We start from the raw sequence: 22,000 nt of genomic DNA on the forward strand, positions 1-22,000 counted from the left end.
AGAAGTTAAACCCTGGAAAATCCATAAAAAATGGCTTTAACACCTGAAATGTCATGTTTCAGTACAGATGTGACTCACCTCTTTTTCTCCACAGATGTGACTGATGGTGGACCCGGAGGCGGGGCTGGAGGCGGGACCAATAACAGCGACCACACCCTTTGGCAGGATCTGGCACACTGAGAGGGGAAAAAGTTTGTATTAGAAATAAAGGCAACAGGTCACTGGTAATGGTGTTTAGGGATGTCCTGAGGGCTCTCCTCCAAAATCTAACAGCTGTGAAAGTTGTGACAGGATGTCAGAGACAAATGAGAGCACGCAACTGAAACCGTTAAGTGTGCATATTTAAGGCATTAGGTAAATGATAATGATGTTGACAGGTTTTTGATGCATGGGAAGTGGTTTGATGTCGGAGTATTCTTAAATATGCAAGCTATTAAAATCACGGTCTTGCATATTTAAGGCACCACTCACACAGATTTGCTTAGGGCTTCTTCAAAAACTAACAGCTGAGGAAGTTGTGACTGGATGTCAGAAACACACAGGAACTGGTTTGATGTAAATATATTCATAAATAATTGAGCTATTGAAATCACAAGTGTTAAGTGTGCATATTTAAGGCATTAGGTCACCTATAATGATGCTATGGGATTTTATGATGGCTGTTTCCCACAAACTAACAGCTATGAAAATTGTGACAGGACTGGTTTGATGTCAATATATTCATAAATGAGCAAGCTAGTAAAATCACAGTAGTTAAGTGAATATTTAGGGGAACAGGTCATTGATAATAATGTTAAGGGATCTTCTGAGGGATGTTTTTCACAAAGTGACAGCTGTGAAAATAATGATAGGATGTCTGAGACACATAAGAAGTAGTCAGTCATCAGTATATTTATAAATTAGCAAGCTTTTGAAATCACAACCCTGATGTGCATATTTTAGGCAATAAGTCACTGACAAGGACTGCCAAAGAACTACTAAGGGCTTTTTACAAAACTAACAGCTGTGAAAAATGTGATAGGATGTCCAAGACAAACGGGAACTTGTTTGATGTCAATAAATTCATATATTGGCAAGCCACTGAAACCACAACCTTGAAATGTGTAAATTTAAGGCAATAGCTCACAGAAACTGATGTTAAGGTTTTTTTAGGGGTTTTCTTAACAAACAAACAGCTGTGAAAGAAAAAAAATTGAAGGCAAATCAAACACACAACCTTGATATGTGAATATTTATTGTCACCAATACTGATGTTGACAGATGTGCTTATAGCCTAAAAAATCAAATTAAATTCTCATTTAACTGTTTGTGGATTTTGTTAAAAAAGTCGATAGAAATGAACCATTTATGCTAACTCTTGCGCACTGACTTTTTCAGCTCGGAGCTTCCCTCATCTCTGTTTTGGCAGCTTTAAACAGAGCCGGTTAAAAACTGATTAAAGCTGCCAAATGTTTGTTTCTATAAAGTCCTGGAGAGATAATTATGTGCTTTTCATCGTACTTCTAAAAGGAACACACACACACAACTCAAAAGATACACACACTCAGCAGGTAGAAAACAAAAAGGCTTTTTTTGGTAATATGAGCAGCTTCAGTGACATTCAGGGAGGAACATGAGGTCGGATGTGTTTTTCAGTTTATAAAAATAGAAAACCATCTTCTTGGATTTTAAAACAGATAAACAACAGAGTGTAACCTACATGGATCTGATTGTTTCTACATGAACGGATCAATTCGGTTTTTATTATTGTGCTGTGGTTTGTATGGCTGCACGTAATGCATCGTTTGTACTGACACAAATTATAATTTGTGCCAGCTTCCTCTGATATTTTGTGTGTGTGTGTGTGTGTGTGTGTGTGTGTGTGTGTGTGTGTGTGTGTGTGTGTGTGTGTGTGTGCTGCTCCGCTCTGACAGAAAACATTAAGTGCCTCTCCATCGGGAAGTCTCTCTTTGCGCTGCTGGCAGTTCCTAATCAATAAACATCCACAGCAGCTGCTCGTGCAGAACGCCGCGAGCTCTCAGGTCACGATGACCTCGCTCCAAAACGGCGCTACACACTCTGAATGTGTAAAACACGGCCATCATCCATCTGTCCTTCTGTCTGCATGTCTGCCTCCATCACGTTCAAACAACAGACAGCCGTCGGTGTGACACGACTCGTCACTTGAGAACACGACTGATGAGTTAAAAACTGTTTTAAATAGCTCCACAGAGAGATTTAAACCAGATTTACTCAACTTGGTTTCCTCAGGGGTTTTTAGGAATTCCTAATTCTGCCTCGAGCAGTTAGTTTGTTTGTGTTATTGTGTGACTTTGGTGAATTTTAATGAACTCTTTAAAGGTTCAGTGTGTACGATGTAAAGGGGTTTAGTGGAGTCTAGCGATTGTGAGGATTTCAGACGGCAACCTCCTGAACTTCTCCTGGTTAGATCTCCCTCTGTGTTTGTGGTTCAGGAGGTTTTTATCTACCAAGATCCTTTCCTCTTCAGAACATACAGACAGGTGTTTTGAATTGATGAAATGACTGAATAAATCAGTTTCACGTTTTTCTGACACCATTTTCGGGTTGTCAATCCTTATGTCCATCCATTTCTTGTGAACATGATATTTCAAGAAAGCCTTGAAGAGATTTCTTCAAATTTGGCACAAATGTCCACTTGGACTCAACATTTAAGAGGTTAGAATTTGGTGGTCAAAGGTCAAAGGTCAAAGGTCAAGGTCACTGTGACCTCCATCTCCATCCATGTCTTTCTTTTAAACATGACATCACAGATATTTCTTGATGAAATCTCTTCAAATTTGGTAAAAACATTTATACTTGGAATAACTCATAAACTGATTAGATTTTGGTGGTCATGGGTCAAAAGTCAAGGTTACCGTGACCTTGAATCTGTCTCATTCTCTTGAACTCAATATCTCAAGAAGACCTTACAGGAGTTTTAGACACAAATGTCCAATTGAAATCAACAATGAACTGGTTAGATTTTGGTGGTCATCGGTCAAAGTCAAGGTCATTGTAACCTTGCATTCATCTCTTTCTCATGAACTGGATATTTTTTTGGTGATCACGAGTCAAAAGTCAAGGTCACTGTGACCTTGCATCAATCTCATTCTCATGAACACAATATCTCAAAAACACCTCAAGATAATTTCTTCAAATTTGGCACAAACGTTCACTCGGAATCAGTGATGACTTTGATTTTGGTGGTCATAGGTTTAAAAGTCAAGGCCAATGTGACCTTGTATCCATTTCATTCTTGAGAACACAACATCACAAGAACATCTTTAAGGAATTTCTCCAAATTTGGCACAAACATTTGACTTGTTCTGAGGTTACAAAAGCACAACAATTCTTTTCAGGCGATTATATATTCAAGAAAACACACTTATTATATACCATGTTTTATTTCTGCCAGTACACTCCCCTAAATCCTGTACACTGGGCCTTTAAGGCAGTGTTTACTGATACCAGGCGCTGTAGTTGTTAAATCGGTCTGCAGGCATGTTTAAGCACCTGTAGCTGCATTGTTAAACCTGTTTTTATTCCCTGGTGTGCAGCTCTGACGAACACGTGTGGTATTTAAAGCGTAGCTTCACTGAGTGGAGAAAAATCATTTGCACCTGCTGCACCATTGACAGGCCTTGTTTAATAAAGGTTGACACTTGATTGCTCTGATCTGTTTCCTCACACACACACACACACACACACTGAAGTTTACCGTCACTGGAAACGTCTGAGTGAAGAGCAGCTGCACACTTTCAGCTGATGATGAAGAGGAGGAGATAAAGGAGAGGACTTACTGGTGTCAGTGGTGTCGTACTGGGAGTCTTTCTGCAGCTCGTAGACGTCCACCTCCACCCTCGCCTGGGAGGAGCCCTCCATCAGACTGTTGATGTTCTCCCTCGCCAGAGCCAGCGCCAGACGCTCACCACGACCACACGCTGACTGATCATCCAAAATGGCCGCTGGAGGTAGAGAAGTGGAAATGTAAAGGGTGAGAAAAGATGACGATAAATGTGTTTTTATTGTATTATGTATTTATTTTACTGCTGTTTTTTAAAGAAAACATGCAAACTTGCATGCCCATGTTTTTTTTAAAAAAAAAAAAAAAAAAGGATTATTATGTTTATTTTTTTTCTTTTAAACTTTTTTGGTGATTTTTAAAAAGAGAATCACAGCCAGAAACTATGAAAACAGAGATTATCATTAGATTTTCACCTTTCTGATGGTCCTTCTATTCAAGGGAAATTGACTGAGTATTAAGCTCTTTTATAGCAGTACACAATCATGGCGGCTAGAAGCACACCTAATAAATGATATAGCAATTGCAATAAAATGATAAAAAGTCAATAAAAACAAATAACTAGCAGCAACACATGAATAATAAGCAGCAATAAAACAGCAAAATGATGTTAAATAAAAACAACTAAACAACAAACAAGTCTGCCTTGAAGGAACAACAGCAGTAAAAACAATAAAATGTATAAAATAAAAGCAAGAAATAACATATATCGGTGAATAAAGCAAAGCAGGAACACAACATCATCTATGTCATCTGGCACACACTTAAAATGATCTACTGACACACACCTGATCTGATTTCACTACCTGTCGTAATTTGCTCTATTTATTTGTTAAAAAAATAAATGAATAAATAAATTAAAAAACACTGTGCAGCTTTTAGTTTAGAGTTAGTTTATAATACATGTATGGGCTTTTTCCCCTCTATATGTATAAACCTTTTATTTAAAAGCCCTTAGCCAACCAAATACTACAGAACGCTGCCATTCTCTCCATATTTATCCCCTAAAATACTTCATGTTTGCCATGTTTTGCATGGTTATTTCAGGACAGGCAACTATTTCTGTTGTTGAGAAACTTTTCATTCAACCTGCTTCACGACCATCGCTGCATTAGCATTTTTCTGCTAGACTGTGGAGACATTGCCCTACAGCTACAATACTTCCGACAGCCAGTGGGCTATTTATATGCATCTCCTGATCCCAAAGACGTTAACATGGCATGTGCCCCTCACGAACGCATGACAACAGTGTCATTTTTTGGGGGCACAAATAAGAGCAGTTTAGGATGCTTCTTTTGGAAGATGAGTAAATCAAATTTTCTGAAAAGTGTTGGTGTAGAAAGAAATGAGATGCCAGCTCACAGGAGGCCCTACTTTCTATCCAGACGTAGCAAACTGATACTATTTGGAGAGAGAGAGAGCCGCCCCTCTCCCTCTCTTTCTCCTACAAACTCCGACCAAACTCATCAAACTATAAAACTAAAAGTGTTCATGAAATATTAACCAAGATTCTGCTACTGCATTGGCAAATACTTTCCTAAAGTACTCACAAAAGGGCCTGTCTGTGACAACCAATCACATCTGTTAAAAACATGCATCATACATAGCGACAGGGTAAAACACATCTCCTCACCAAGACAAAAGTTTCTGTCCCTTCCTTGCTTAGAGTTAGGAACTTTCCTAAATCAATCCTGGGCCACAACATCTTGCTAGAAATTTTTAGGCTAAATCAAGAGCTCTCTCAGAATACTGTCAGACGGTTTGTGACGCTGTGTTGTTTTTCATGTCAAAATGACCAAGCTCCATGACGTCACCTATACTAGTGAGAGTATCTATTGGTCAGGTACAGCACCGTGCATTTGGGACTTGTAGGTTTTTTACTTCTTGAGCAAAAGTGAATGCCACAGTCCATTTTCTGTGTTTTCTCTGGTCAAGTAGCACAAATTTCAAAAGTATTTGCATCTTTCTAAAGCAGAGACAGCACAGTTTTATGAAGATACCATCTGTCCAACACTTAAATACATCCTTGTTTGTAACTTGTACATGTGTGACTCACTCCCACCTCTGCAATAACCTTTAGTATGAAATGTTATTGAACATTCATCCAAACTAATCCTTGAATCCCAGAGTCAGGACCATGGTTGCATCTCATCACTGTATATTATACTCACGTGCGTCACTGCAGAGCACGAGAACATACGCAAACGCCAGGCGTAAATGTAAAAGGTGTGATGAGATTAGTAATAATCCAGATACAAATTGCCTTCTGCTACAGATGAAAATGGGACAACTGTGATTGGATGTCAGCCAGGTGAAACAACCTGTACAGAGTGTGAAAAAGAGAAAACATCACCAGCAGCAAGACGACGTACCAAAAATAGATTTGATACTCGAGCTCAGATTTCAACAAGAAGCCGTTCGCAACAGCTGAGGCGAGTAAAAGCCACTCATCATCTTTTCTATTTCTTCCTACTACAAGTGGTAAAGAAAGAGTACCTGGTGGCTGTGTACAGTAACACCTGCCATGTTTATTTCTGTCTCCACCTCCCCGCTGACTCGCCTGCTTTGCACACTGAGCGCGCTGAAAAATGCGACTGTGTGATGGCAGAATGCAAACAAAGAGAACGCTCACAGATAGCAGATGGAGGCGCAGGAGAGAGCAATCAGGTAGTTCAGTCTATGGAAAGTGTTTCCAGAGGAAGATCACATTTTAATACCAGGAGGTAAATAATGGCTGCCGCTGCGCCCTGATCAGAGCACCAGATGAGATTCTCTCTTGTTTAAACACAGAGGAAAAGGAGAAAGACTCCCAGGCTCATGACTTGATTACGAGCTTTAAGATGGATTTTTTTTGCAGTGTAATACACCCTTCCTTTCTTCCCTGTTTGGGTGGACACTGAGCTGCAAGGCTGCAGAGTAAAAGACGCCGGCACAACAAGACCGAAAATCAAAGTGAATATGCTGCTGAGACTCGGTAACAAGCAGAAAGTCTGCGGCTGCTGCTGCTGGGGTTTGTTCGGGATTTGATTTGTGTGCCTTAAATAATTAACGCCTCTCAGGGCGAACTCGGAGGCGATTTATCGTGTTCTTCCTCAAAAGGACTGTTGTGGGTTTCTACAATTTGGGGAAACACAAAGAGAGCCAGATGGTGGAGCGGTAACACAGGAACACAAGGAAGTCGTATCAGTCATTGTTTAACAGGCAAATGAGGATCTGTGTTTCAGACCTCCAAGTCTTTCGGAATAATTACGTCTACATGTCTGAATGATGTTCACTGCTGTTGTTTTTTTCAGTCCAAGAAAGTGATGATCTTGCACCAAACAGAGGTTTACACGAGTCAAAGTGAATAGCTGATTAGAAAAGTTCAGGACTTTGACACTGGGGATTTGCTGCATCCTGTTTCAGGTCAGAGCTCCGAAAACACTGCTGATATGAGTAAAGCCTAGTAAACACTAGAATTTTAGCTCATTTTTTACCTGATTTTTGGGCCACTCATGCCAACCCCCATATCGTAAACAATTAGTCATATGCTTTGTTATGTAGCTGATATGTTGAAACTTTACATGTTAACAATGCTTTGGTTTACACGGTTAAGTTTAGGCAAAAGAAGTTTCAAATCCATGTTTTGGTGTAAATCAAAGCTTGGTGATGCACCAACGACGTATCCTTGCTGGAGGAAAACAGTGACAGGTTGCAACGTTTGGTGCATAAAAAGCAGCTGGAAAAACTATAGGTGGTCATTAAAACACAACTGGTTTTGTTTGTTGGTCTCAAACAGTGATCTGCAGCTCTGAAGGCGGCTCGCCTCTGTGTCACGCCATCCACCATCCCTTCCACCTCCCGACCATAAAATCAGCTCACATACGCTGTCACTTTAGAAATGTTGATATGATACACATGGGTGGTATGAGAGGAAAGTTTTGGGGAACATCTGCAAGGGAATGATTATGATTTTTTTTTTTTAAGGAAAAAAATGAACTTTAACTGGTTCATCTTTTGGGACTGTGAACTTTGTTCAAAATTCAAATTGTGAACTATGATGTGAACTAGTTCGTTTTAATTTGTGTGAACTGAACTTTAAGCAGAGCCAGAAATGGAAAAACAGAAGAAAAATAGCCTGCAGGTTGATATCAATTCTCTACAACCCTTAATTATTAAAAGTCCACACTAAAAGTTCAACACACACTGGCTGAAAAATGGAGCGTCATCGAAGCTGACTTGCATTATTTGACCCAGATAGTTCTCTCTCTCTCTCTCACACACACACACACACACACACACACACCTCTTATAGAAAATGAAGGAATGAAGCATGTGTGAATCCCAGCAGCAAAAGCGATATGATACGTAGCTGTTTCTCTGGAGAATCGACCTGTGATGATGAACTTGCTGATAAATATCAGATAACTTGTCACACCGCCTGGATCTTCACGTAACACACTCGAAACTTATATGGTGGAACTGGAACATATTGGCATGTAATTGTTATTTCCTTATGAAATGTAGGAAAGAAATAAAAGAGTAAAATTAAAAAAATGTCTAAATGTTAAAGGACGACACTTGTTGGATCCCAAACAGACAGCGAGGTAGAGCTCAGTATCTTCCCAGCATGCCCGGTGCTCAGAGGGAGGGAGAGGAGGAGGGAGAGGATGAAGATGAGAAGGGAGATAAAGATAAAGAGTCTTCTTCAGGAGCCTCAGCCGTGTTCAGACACTATCTCTGTTTACTCTATATCTGCTTCTCTGGGTCACTGCGACCACACACACACACACACACACACACACACACACACACACACACACACACACACACACACACACACACACACACACACACACACACACACACACACACACACACACACACACACAGGAGGAGCTGAGGAGAAGTAATCACAAAGGTTCAAACACTTGAACTCTGTCCTGAAAGTTTCTGGAGAGAAGCCACTCTCTTGTCTTGTTGGGAGTTTTCAGTAATGTGAGAAGTGCTGAGCGGCCATCTTTGTTACCAGCTCATTAACATTTAACCATCGAGAGACAGAAGGAGGGAGAGAGGAGGAGAACAGGTTTGAGTTACTATCATCCATTCAGGGTATTTCCACACGTAGTCTTTTTTGAAACAACCAAACTCGGTCGTCTTAAAGTGGAGAAACAGAAAAAGGACTCAGTTCATATTTTAGGTTCATTTGAAAGACGACTGACGGCTACATTCCACTGGGTCCGTCAACGCCGTGTTAAGGGCACGATATGGCCATATCCCTCATCCTTCTCCGTGCTAGCGTTACAAGTGGACATGGTTTGGCCATTTTGGATTTTCCAAGCATCCCAGTGAGAAAAGCATGTGATCTGTGGAGCTAAAATACAATGGCAAGAGGCAAAGGCGACCTGGAGCATTTTGTGTTCACAGTGCACAAGTTAAGCAAACTGCATTGCGGACTTGAAGCAAACGGCACTCAGACCACCCCCCATGAAATCCTGGTTGGTTTCAGACGGGCCTGAGTTCGTTTGGCTGGCTTATGCCTCATTCCCACAGCACAAAAAACCCAATATCACCCGCCAACATGTGGCTTTTTAATGCAATGCATATGTGCACGATTGCCATTTACACCTCAGATGACTCTGCAGTAGACACTGTTTTTTATCGCCTCCAGCACCGATCAGCATTGATGAGAATACATCACCCTGGTGAAAAGGCTCTTATTTCAGCTCATTGACCGTCGATGCAGTGACGCACCATCACTAATTACCCTCCATCTCCTCCTAAGCAGCTAAAACACTGATGCTAATTAATATGCACTGAGTTTAAAGGAGAGACTGAATAAATACGGGATAGAGAAATAGAAGAAACCACTGAAAACTTTTCAAAGACCTCTGTTCCTACTGCCGTCCACTGTTAATCTGCTCTCCTGCCTGCCTGTGATGTCGCATGGACACACCAACAACCCCATACACACACAAAAACACAGCTGACAGAAAGGCCAACCCATGTCTGAAAAAACCCGCGTGCACACGCTTATTTTGGTGGGAAAGCATTATTACAGGGACAAAGTTTGAAAACTTGTTGAGCAATTGTTTGTACAATCAACTGAATCTTTCTGAAGGTGATTTCTCTAAAGGTGCTCCTTTTTCCTCACCCAGACATCATATTCAAGCGCAGTATAAAAAAACATCTCCGGTAGATTCCAAAAGCAGGAGAATTTACGGTGATTTCCCCCAGCCCCGCTGAATGAAGCCGTGCGACCTCATTTGTTGCATTTTGTAATAAAGTTGTTCTCTCAGTTTCATTCCTCTCTTTGTGTATCCTGTGAATTACCTCCTGACAGCCCCGTTTACCAACTCTGAGCTGTAGAACAAGCCCCACTCAAATTTAATATCAAATTATGTAGTTTCAACCTCACTTTTTACCCTTGCGGTGAGACGCCTTCGCTGCCGTCTTCCTGCCCGCCGGTGCAGAAACGTCATCTTGTATTTGTGTAAAGAGGTTGCAGAGCGAGTCGAGCCTCCGACGCTGTGCGTTTTGTTTTGGATTTAACCTGAGAAACAACGATAAAGCTCCTTTTATCGAGGCAGACAGAGCTCTGCAGACTGATTTTATTTTACCCCTGGAGGCAGCGTGTAACTTCAGAAAAAAAAAATTGACTAACAGGTTTTCTTGTCACTTCCCACCTCTGAGCTTCATGCATTTGACATTCTTTGATACAAGCGTGGAAGTCTGGACTCTGGGGGCCGCAGGTAGGTCGACACATTCAACGAGACAAGACCAAATGGAGACTAAAAACAACACACCGCTGCGTCGGCCCGGGGGCGGAATCACAGCGCTGCGATCCTCTGGTGGCTGGTGTCCTTTCAGAGGCAAACAAGACGCCACTGTGCACAAATCGCCCAGAGTCTACAAGTCTGTGTCCATGTTTTTACCGCATGTATTGATTTTTTTTTTTTTGGAAGCAGGCCATGACAACATCAAATTTGGTTCAAGTGGCGAGCTGCGGTGTGGTGGGTAACTGTTCCCTGAAGGATTCAGTTGTTGCTGCAGGTAAACAGAGAGGTGAGAGCTTGGAGACATCTGTTGTCTCTTATCTCTTCTTTTTTTGTGTCTCAGTCCTGTCATGTGTATAATTTTGGAATTTCACATGATATCTGGATCAATTTTTCAGTCTGGTAATTCAGTCTAACTGGCGGTGTGGCTCCAGGAGCTGCAGTTAGTCCATTTCTTTGGTTCAGACAAAAATATCCCAACAGCTATTGGAAGGACATTCATAAAAAGTGGATCAGACATTCATGCTCCCCTGAGGACAGACCCAATAACTTTGTCAATTCTTTGACTTTGCATTTGGTGCCATCATAATTATATCTCCACTACTTTGGTTTATGACAAAATATCTGCAGAACAAATGACATTTCAGCCCTGAATAAGTCAAATAGCGCCGTTCTGTCAGTGCTTTGGTGTACAAGTGTAACGCCAAAAGCCACCTTCCACGTCTAAGCTCAACGCCTTAATCCAACATCTGATGGAAAAACACCATAGTCATTTTAACGAGGGAGCGGGAGACGCTAACCTCTGAGTCAACCAACAAAAAAACGACAAAAACGTCATCGCTGGGGCAGTCTCTTCGACAGCAGCCTATCAGAATCCAAAAAGTGAGTCATGAATAAAAGATTTTCAGTGGTGCCATCTGGCCGCCCCTATGAAACATTTCCCAGGCTGCCACTGTTCACACTATGTCCCAATTCTACCTCTACCAATTCTACAAAGCAGTTTTAATACATGTAATTACTTGAAAATTATCATCACTTAAATATACATGCTATATATATATATATATATATATATATATATATATATATATATATATATATATATATATATATATATATATATATATATAACTTGAAAATTGTTGCCAAAGTGACAGAAATTGTCAAATTCTCCTGTATGGCTTTAAAAAAAGAGGTGACAATCTGCTGTCAGAAATTACTGTAATATGTTGAAGTTTTATAATTTCTATACATTTTAGAGGGGAAGTTACTGTACATTTCTTTATGTTATCAGCAATTTAATGTGTTTTTCTGCTTTACATTTACCTCAGCATTGTCCTAATTGGTTTCTTCAGTCATATCATGAAAACATTCCTATCAGAGACAAACCCCTGCAGTTGTAGTGTGAGAGTCATTTAGCAGAGATACTTTGTTAAAGTGGAGCCGCAGGGTGTGTTTGTAAAAAGTTGGCGCTTTCCTCAAACGGTAAAATCCTTCAGATTAAAGCTCCGGGCCAGCGAAGGGTTTGTTTACTTCTCATTTCTCTGGTGGGGCGTTTCTCTCTGCTTCTGTCTTCTTCATTTCTCATTACTATTTTTTACCTTTTCATTCTGTGTTTTTGCATGTCTCCTCAGGTTTCTGACCTTTAAAACTCAGCCGGTGGCTTTGACAGACTCAGAGGTCGGACGGAGGGGAACCAAGTTTCCTCGACTTAACGTATGAAATTTATATTCAGTTTGGGTTTTCCTCCAAAATGAGACATTTGCCTTTTCAAATAAAAACTGACATCTTCACTTACAAAATGAGTCATGCCCTGAATGTGAAAAATGTACTTTGAACTAGTTTTTAAAGGATTAATGTTACAGCTGTCCTCCGGTGACAAACTACCCTTTATACTCTGGCTCTTCTGTAGTTCACAGATATTTACTGATGAACGTAAGCTAATGACTCCTTCAGAATGACTGATAGCACAAGTTGAAATAATTCATGGAGGTTTCTAACAGGAGCTGAAGGACACTGATGCCGCTGAATTGTTAAACCCCTCTACAATATTTATGCACTTGATTTTAAATCTCGCCGGAGGAGAAAGTATCTGCATGCTGATGTCACTCGAAGATTTATTTCATGCTCTTTTGAGTTTCAACTCTAAAAAGTCACCACTTTGCAGCAGCACAGAAACAATGATATGAACAGCCGCAGTGTAATGCAATCCTATTACTACGGCCGGAATCACTGATAGGTGCCGCCGGCTGTGGTGGAAAGAGCAAATTGTGGTTTTAAAAAGAGTTACACGGTGTAACAATTTCCTGACGAACGAGTGTATTCATCAGCCCAGTGGTTCTGTGAAGTCTCCATTTCTCGTTCGCCGAGACATAGTAAGTTGAGTCGGTATGCTTGGGAATGAAGAAAAGTTAAAAAAATCTGGAGATGTGGAGTTAGAGAGAAGTGAGTTGTAAGTGCGCATGGTGTAAGTGTGTTAGTATATAGCTCAGAGCAGAGCTTTGCTTCCTAGATTCTTAGTCTTGTTGAAATTCAGTTCAAGACATTTTTCATGTTCCTGTTAACACGTTCACATACCTCAACCCTTTGAAACCTGGTCGAATAGGCTTTAATTCTTTCAAAAATATGAGAAGAAGGCAACAAGCAGCTTGAGTGCAAATGACCCAGACATTTGCGAGAAATTAGTAAAAATAGTACAAGAAAATCACCTTAAAAATGAGCAAAATATTTTTTAAAAATTAATAATAATAACAATAATAATAATAAAAGCAAGACAAAATGGCTTAAAAATTAGAACATTTTGAATGTATGTAAATATATGCCTATGGAAATCATAAGTACTGGACTTTGGGCTTTATGTGGGAAAGAAAAAGTGGTCTCCTGGGTGAAAGTCCAGTTTTTGTTTGACCTGTACACCACTCCAGCCAACCACTCTACGCAGACTTTGTTGCTCTTTTTGTCGTTTCTATACTATTTCTGACTTCTCCTATTTAAATCACTACAACAGGTCCCTGTCCTGCACAAACGTGAATATCAGTTGTAGTGAGCTTCTTGCAGAATTGACCTATATAGCTGGCAGGTTCCTTGAGGCATGAAGCACTCCTGAGCAAACTTTTCATGATTGTGTAACCAAAGACTTTGAATCGACAGTCTGCTGTGTCTCTGCAGAGGTGATCTCTCCGTCAGCCCTCTAATACACAGACTGACTCCTGTTTGTTTCTCTTCTGGTATCAGCTCCTCTGAACACTAATTGCCATCAGACCGGGATTTATTGACCTGCGAGCTGGTGTGGCGGCTCGGCCGGAGACCTGCAACAAAAACACAAAGTTGCTCTAATTACAGTCACTGTCTCTGATCTCATCTGGGTCGCTTCTCAGCGTGGCGGCGATGAATCTGCTCCTTAGACTTAGGTGATTGATAATTACGGCTGAGTCATTCTTGTTTTGTGATTTGATTGCTGCTCGTGTGAAGTGCCGGTTATAATTGCTTTTTTTCCGGAGAGTTTGCTTCCAGGAATAAGACCGGCAAGGTACTGAAGCACTCAGGGACACTTGAGGACACATTTTATACAGATTTTGTCCTCAGAAATGTGTTTCTGAGGCGCTCACAGGTTTGCTTCTTTGATACAAGAATGCATTTTTGTAACTTAGTTAAGGTAAACAGGTTGTTACTGTTCGGTAAATGGAGAGATTGTTCGGTATCATTGTTCATCAGTCATTCGTACGTGGATTTTTAAACTTTTCCAACTGATTCACTCATAAACCTAAAAGTGTAAAACTGAATGAGCTCATAGCTCTAAGAATAGTGTATGTACCTGTTTTTAAAAGAACAGCCGGATGTTTGGTTCTCTGCCATCACAGCAGTTAAATCAGCCCATCATCCACCGCAGGACGAACTGTACCAGCATTTGACTGCTGGCAGTTACCCACTGTGACCTGAGTCCTTGAGTGACAAAAACACTTTCACACAGTCCTTTTTTCTCTCTCAGCCACTGGATTGCGAACCTTGAAAATTTGTTTAAAGCTGAGTGTGTTGGAGTGGAACTGAATTAGATTCTTCCATCACCTGAAGAAAGAAATGCGGCTGAATTGAGACATTCATGCACCTGAATGCACCAGACTGACAGCTGATTGGTCTTTTTTTTTTAAAGCTTTTCTCTCAGAAACAGCAAAGATGTTTACCTCAGTTTTCATACTTGAAAACATAAAGAAAATACTCCAAAATGAGTCAAACCTGCAACTTTCCTGTCAAGTGTCTACATGAGTAAGTATATTCGACCTATTTTAACCATGAACTGTATATAATCTCGACTCAACTTTATTTATATAGCGCCTTTCATACAAACATGCAGCCCAAAGTGCTTCGCAGGAAAAAAGATAAATGCCACTTCTCCTCCTACACTCACTGCTCAAAAATGAAGCCAAAACATCAAGGATACACCCACTGCCATCTTGCATTGGTGACATCATCTGGCAACACGTTATCATTCCAACTCGTAAAATATCGCCGCTTGGTCAGTGCTGTTAACGCGTACATGAACTAGCAATCCCAACAAAATTTTCATCTCAAGTCATCATATGTTTCCGCTTTGCATATTACAATCTAGGTATCCTTCTGCCTCTGCTAACCCAATTAACTTTTTCCAACTGCATTTTTTTTTTTTTTGTATACGATGCATTTTAGTGTTTTCATCATGCTGTAATTCTATCAAATACTATTTTTATTTTTATTAAATTGACTATTTGTTTTATTTTACCATATATTTTATACAGATTTTTTTCTAGATTTATTTTATTTGTATCTATTTTTTTGTTTATTAATTTGTATATGTTTATGGTATGAACTCTTATTTTCAGATTTGACTTTTGCACTTTCTATACTGAAAAAAGTTTTTTTTCTTAAGTTGATGCAATACGTTAACATATTCTTTGGGCAATAATGTTTTTTATTTTTTGCAAAAGCATTTCTTAGTGTGACCGTGAAAGGGTTAAGAATGTAAAAATATGTATTCATGTATTTATATCAGCAGGGTTAGAATTAGGGCTAGGTGAGCTCACACATTATTAGTCTTTTTCATTTGGTGTGAAATGATCTCATTTCTATTATTTCTCTATTAATAATTAAGTTGTGAGACTGGAGTCTTTGTAATTCAGTCAGTCTTTCTCCATAATATCATCTGTGAAGGTGAAAGTGTGTCTTCTGTAATTTTCACTGTAGAAATGTAATCATCAGACATGAAAGAATCGAGTGTGCACTTCACACTGTGTAACACACAAAATACAAATGTGCGTGTGGCGCAGTTGTTAATAATGGAAGAGCGAAAGGTGAGCTGTTACATATTGCCATGCGACCCGGTTGCCATGGCAGTTTGCATGTAAGTGCCCACCAGTTCTGCCGAAGCCCGGTGCGATGGAAGCAACAGGGATTTTAACTAAGGGCCATCGGGCCGAGAGATGAACGGGAATAAAACCTTTATCTGCTGCGAGGAGAGAGCTGAACTTTTACTTCCAGCGTTAAGTCTCAGCTTTCATTGGAGTTAATCTTCCTCTGCGGGGCGTGATGAGGACGTCAGTAAGAGGTGCTGATAGCAGCGTGGCGCTCAGGCCTCGCCGTTAATCATGGAGGGGAGTCACGGAGACGCTCCCTGAACCAGTTTTTTGCCGAGTTTATTTGCGCTTACAAATGATCCAACCTGGGACGGAAACAAAACGAAGAGGGAAGAGGAAGACGGAATGGAAACGCTGAGCGAGCGAGCGAGCGAGCGGCGGAGACAAAGCGAAGCCTCGAGGGGCTCGTAAAGAAGACAAACAAAGCAAAGAGATAGTGTGAGAGGAATCAAGATGGCAAACAGAGACAGCGGTGGGTGGTGAGAGGAGAAACAAAACGACAAGGAAACGCAAGAGGAGAGTGATACAAACACAACAAAACGGAGGAGTAACGAGTGAGAGGGGAGCGCTCAAAAATAGAGGAGCTGCAGAGGAGGAGTGTGTGATTTTATCTGTTAACATGATCAAACAGGAGAGAGAGGGAGAGGAGGATAATACAGAGAATAGGATTCTGGGTAAGTAATGACACTGTCTACCAGGAGCTGTGGAGTGAGGACCTCATGTACGACTCCAATTAAGTTTTTACATCATCCTGACTGGAGGCTGCGCCAAATACATTTTTATGACATTCTGAAGCAGCCAGCCATCGCCATTTCCCTGCTGTGATTGGCCAACAGTGTGGAGGTGAGGAACTCCGCATGGGTCAAACTTCACACTCGTAGTGTAGACTGTAGTGTAAACACTTGCAACACTTGTTTTCATGCACAGTTTAGTTGAGCAAGGGTTGTAGCTCAATTAGGCCATTTAACTGGAGTACTGTCTTTGTCCCAGTATACAAGCACCAGGGATGACTCATACAGAGGCAAGTACATCCGACTCCTCCACAGCAGGTGGAGATATGCCCCCTTTCAGTTAGTTGCTATAAACCTAAATTATCTATAAAGTCTATGATATAGACTGAAGATCACAAGAATGAAAGCTGATCTGTAATAACTTACACATAGTTAAACACCACTGACCAAACTCTGCCTTCACTGATTCGTTTTCAGCCTCCTCAAAAAATGGAGATCCGGTTTAAGTGTACGCTATATTTAGAATATTTTCACCGCTTTACCTTGCCATAAAACAACTCTTATCGACAGGGATTTGAAGTTGTTATATCAAAAATTTTAAAACTCCACTGAACGGCAAATTTACTGGTTTACCGCTGCCTCCATCAGCTGTTGTGTAAGGCAAAGAGGAGCAAATACCAATAAAATACTACCTTAAAAATATTATGTCCCTCACCTACACCAAAATTAAAAATACAGGTCCCTCTTCATTCCTCACATTTAAAAAAAATGCCTGACACTTTTTGCAGCACCCTTTCGCCCCTCATAAATCACAAACTAACCACCGAGGGAGCGTTGGCATGACAACTAGAAGCTGAGTTCAGTTAAAGTCCAACTGAGGCGTTTATATGACTTTAAATTGTATTATCTGGCTGTCTGATTTCGAGAAATTTACCTTAATTTATCTTAATACGATTTAAGTCGCACCAACATGTTCACATGTACTTTAAAAGTCCGGTTTTAGTCTGACTTGCACAATTATTCAGCTTTTTCTAACATCATGTAAAGTACCAGCTATGAATGTTTTGCAGGAGTTCTTTTTAAACAGAGAATGCACTATATGGCCAATACAAGCGCAGGTCCAGTATATGCTTTTAGACAGTATGCTGGCATCGTGTAAACAAAAGAGGCTTGACAGGAAGGATGTTTAACACAACAGCATCGGCTTCTAGTGTGAAATACAACATCAGCTGTGCTTCCTAAACACAATTTTCAAACGTAACAACACAAATATTCTAAATGGGTCCCCCTTTTTTCCTGTTGGAGAACTTGATAATGCAGTAGCTGACAGGAAGTAAACAGGGACCAAAGCTGTTGCCCTAGCAAAAGAAAAGCAATAAAAAGGTTTGTAACAATAATTTAGCATTTCTGTTATATGGCGGCTGATCTCATCCTTTGCCCAGAGGGTAAAGAGCTTCCAAATTTCATTTTTTTTTCCAATTTGAGGACATTTACAGCTGCTGCTCTTCTTTGAGTTAGTCGCTAACTGCTACTAGTATCAAAGGATGACACAAAACATCCCTTTGCCAAAGCTGATTTTGGAGTTTAATCTTAACTAAAAACCTTTAGATTTGGCAGGACCAGTTTTTACTTCAGACAGACAGACTTCGCAGCTTTCACACTCATGTCATGTGACGGTACTCACCCATGCGGACGGCAGAGAGGGTGTTGGCCTGGCTGAAGGAGAGCGGTGCCATGGTCAGCAGCAGGACGGCGACGTAAATCGACAGCAGCAGTGCTGGCAGAGCCGGCATCTTCCACTGCTCCTCATGGAGAATGGTCTACTGGCTGCCTGTACCGCCACCTGCAGGACAGGAGGACTCATTACTACTACAGATATAACGCATTATACTGCAGATCATAATCTTTCACATATTACACATTAAGTCTTGATTTAAGTCGTTATATTTAACAGCTGCTATAAATGCTTCTAATGGCCACTGACCACCTTTTCACACATTCGAATCTCACAGCTGACAGTCTATAAACACAACGTGATAGGATCAACGCCTCAGTGCAGCACAGCAGCTGTCACTGTTACCTAGTTAACAGGCAGAAACATGAGCTGCAGATCTGCACATCAGTTCACCGTTTCACACAATTATATAAAAATATGTGGAAATAGTGACAAAGTTCACAGCAATGCTGCACAAAGATATCATCTCCACAGTGACTGCAGCCCAAGTTTCAAAGTGGAGAACGCCACCCCCGTAACTCAGCGCACGTTAAGAGACATGTGACAGTTACTGCTCAGTAGTTGTATGCCTCCGTCCACTCAAGTTTTAGTTACAGTTTACGTTCACGTTGGTGAAAACGTGGATGCCTCACACACATCTTCCCCTGGCAGCGCAGAACATCTCTCCAAGTAGCACAGTTTGTCACCAATTCAGTATCTGACCAAATGCCCCCGCTTCTGTTTCTGAGATATGATGCTGAGTAATGCAAATAAAAGTGTTTTTGCAGAACATTATGATGTCACATTGAGGGGACTTGTGGTTATAAAATGCCATCACTTCATCAGTATATCCTACGAGACATCTGAGTGAAATTTTGTCGTAACTAGAGTACAAATTCTGTGTTACGAACAACAACGTGTTTTCTGAAGTCGGTTTGGTGGTCGAAGGTCACAGTGACATTTAACCTTCGACCATTAAATTCGGAACAATTAATTTTTGAGTGCCGGGAGATGTTTGTGCAAAAATTTAACAAATTTAAGAAATTCAAAAGACTTAAGTGGACGCAGGGTCAAAATGACCAACCAAAGTGATCATTTCATCCTTGATGTAAAATGGATGTTGGTGCCAAATTTGAAGGAATTCCCTCAAGGTTAATTTGAGATATGGCATTCACAAGAATGAGACAGACACAAGTCACAAAAAACATAATGCCCCCAGCCTGTGCAATCGCTGGCACGGACGCATAAAAAAATGGTAAATGAGACAAACTAAATCAGAATTTATGAAAATACAGTGGAGGTAATTTTGAACAGGGCTGAATGGAGGTTTTAATAAAAACTTAAAATTATCAAACAACAAGTTAGCGCCCCCCTGAAATAACTCTGAGGACCTCTTAGGGGTTGCAGACTCACTATTGAAGACCCAGGCCTTACAGCGTCCTAAGGTAATGTTAGGGTGATTTTATGCAATTTCTTTTTATTTTCTAAAGCATTCAAAGATGAAAATTTAAGGGTTTTTATGCAACCAGGCCCTTGTCCTTAAATTACAACCTCGAAAAACTTGGCCCTTTGGTTCCATCCAATAAAATTATGTCTCCCTCTAGCACATTTTTTGCACAATTAGGAGAGAAAAATCAGTTTGCACATTCGGACAAAACATTCAGCTGGGAAACAGGACAGATAATGATCAGTATGTATTATAATTATCAGTCATTCCACTTAAAAAGCAGTTTCATCATCATTATCTGTATCTATTCTAACAGAAAGTCTCCTCACGCCGTCCCCCTCTCTCTTCCTCTTTCACTGGAGGCTTTTATCTTTCACTCTTCATCTCTCTGCACTTTGCGTCTCGCTCTCCCGCCATCGAGCGCGTCCCGATCGACTTGAGCCAATTTAAATTCCATTTGGGAATCTCATTTAAATTCATGCGGGAGGCCTCATTGGCAGGGCGGCGATAAACATTTAGCGAGGGGTGGGTTAAACAAATCAAGAGCGTGTTTTTCGGAGGGGGAGAGGGGGAATTAGAGAAACGTAACTCAACTGTCCACGAGGAGATGGAGAGATGAAGCAGTTGCATGATGGGATTGAACAGCATTGGGTGTTTGTCGAGACTCACCGTGTTGTTGCTCTGAGAACTAAAATGCAACATGCAAAACACACACGCCCGCTAATGAAAAAATCTCGCTTCAGTCGCTCTAATCTACTTTGAAGATTTGGACTCGTTTCGTCATGCTCCCTCGCTCAGCCATTTTAAATCTCTCCCTCCCTCTGCAACATGTGATCGTCTCTTCATCTCGCTCACACACTTTTGTTCTCTAATATTTCCTTTCAAGCTTTCTCTGTCTTTCTTTCTCTTCCTCCATCTGGCTCTCTTTTTCCTCTCCCATCTCTGTCTCCAATCCTTCTCATTTTCACATTTTCTATCCGCCTTTCTTTCTCTAATCCTCACAAGCTCATGTTGTCCGTCTCTGTCTCCACTGTTTTCTCTCAGACAACATCCACACTAAGCCAGCTAATCTGGTAAACAGTTTACATGTGAACACGCTGCCATTTACACGTCATTATCATCAAGATCTTCATCCACACTGAAACACCTGAACAGCCGATAAAGATCTTATTGAAGCCTGCAAACAACAAACAGACAGTTACGGAGCAGCAGAAACCTCACACACATCCCGTGCAAACCTGACGTGCTGAAAACAGCAACGCTGCCTACGGCAATACAGAACTGTTACAACAATGTGTGATGTGACTTTCATATATAGATTTAGTTATTCCATTGTACATTTTTGCACTGTCACAACCAATGTTGCTGTGAATGACTGACTTATCCCAAGCCATGATAATAAAAATGTAACAAAAAATTTAAAAAAGCATATAGTATATTCACAATAATTCTTTTTTTTTTCATCTAAAAACATAGAGGCATTATGACAAAAACCTGGCATTTAAAGGGCTAAAATTCAGAAAATGAATAAATATTTGACTTTTATGATTAGGACTGATGTTGGTTAAAAAGATAAACTCAATGAAAGTAGTCACATTAATGTATATTATTTTTTTATAGACTGATTTAGAAAAGCGCATTTTGTGTGCAGAGCGGTATGAGTCTGACACTGTGCAAAAATAATTATGTATAAAGATCAATGTTGCTGCTAATCATTGACATGTTCTAGGCTGTCATGACCAAAGCAGATAATAACAGATAATAATATTAACATTTTGAAAAGCCCATTTTGTGTGCAGAGCGACACGAGTGTGTGCAATATGACCGTAACCATGGTGACTAAAGAGCACATGTGCTTTATTATGACAGTAACTACTGAGAAAGCCTTCATTGAAACACCTAGGCAATGAGACAGCCTAAGAGGCTTTTTGCAACACTGCTTGATAAAACCCTCAGCTTAGGAAAATATTGCATAAGGGATCGACTGAAGTTTCTAACTTTGTAGTCCAAATCGATGGACACTCAGGGATCCTCATAGACCCCTGTGGACAAAAGGTGAATGTAGCTCCAGGGCTAAATGCAGTCTGAAAATCCTCAATAAAGAAGACAAAAGTCTGTCTCTTACAGTGTTTGTCTCATGTTTAAACCTTCAACTCTAAAGTTC

The 22,000-nt window shown here is 40.5% G+C and overlaps 1 protein-coding gene across 3 annotated transcripts in view; it reads right to left on the reverse strand.

Annotated features, from left to right (window-relative positions):
- Positions 1–22,000, reverse strand: part of LOC121958114 (glutamate receptor ionotropic, kainate 5-like) — a 231,366-nt gene that overhangs the window by 71,704 nt on the left and 137,662 nt on the right. For all 3 annotated transcript variants that reach the window (XM_088090289.1, XM_088090287.1, XM_088090288.1), the window contains 3 exons: positions 18,360–18,518; positions 3,801–3,965; positions 79–176 (listed from right to left, as the gene is read on the reverse strand). In XM_088090289.1, the coding sequence (XP_087946415.1) occupies positions 79–176; positions 3,801–3,965; positions 18,360–18,468 (372 nt within the window). In that variant the 5' untranslated portion in view covers positions 18,469–18,518. The remainder of the gene's footprint in view (positions 1–78; positions 177–3,800; positions 3,966–18,359; positions 18,519–22,000) is intronic.

The sequence above is a fragment of the Plectropomus leopardus genome, chromosome 17 (assembly GCF_026936395.1).
Source record: "Plectropomus leopardus strain MGB_pleo_1.0 chromosome 17, ASM2693639v1, whole genome shotgun sequence".
NCBI classification, from domain to species: Eukaryota; Metazoa; Chordata; class Actinopteri; order Perciformes; family Serranidae; genus Plectropomus; species Plectropomus leopardus.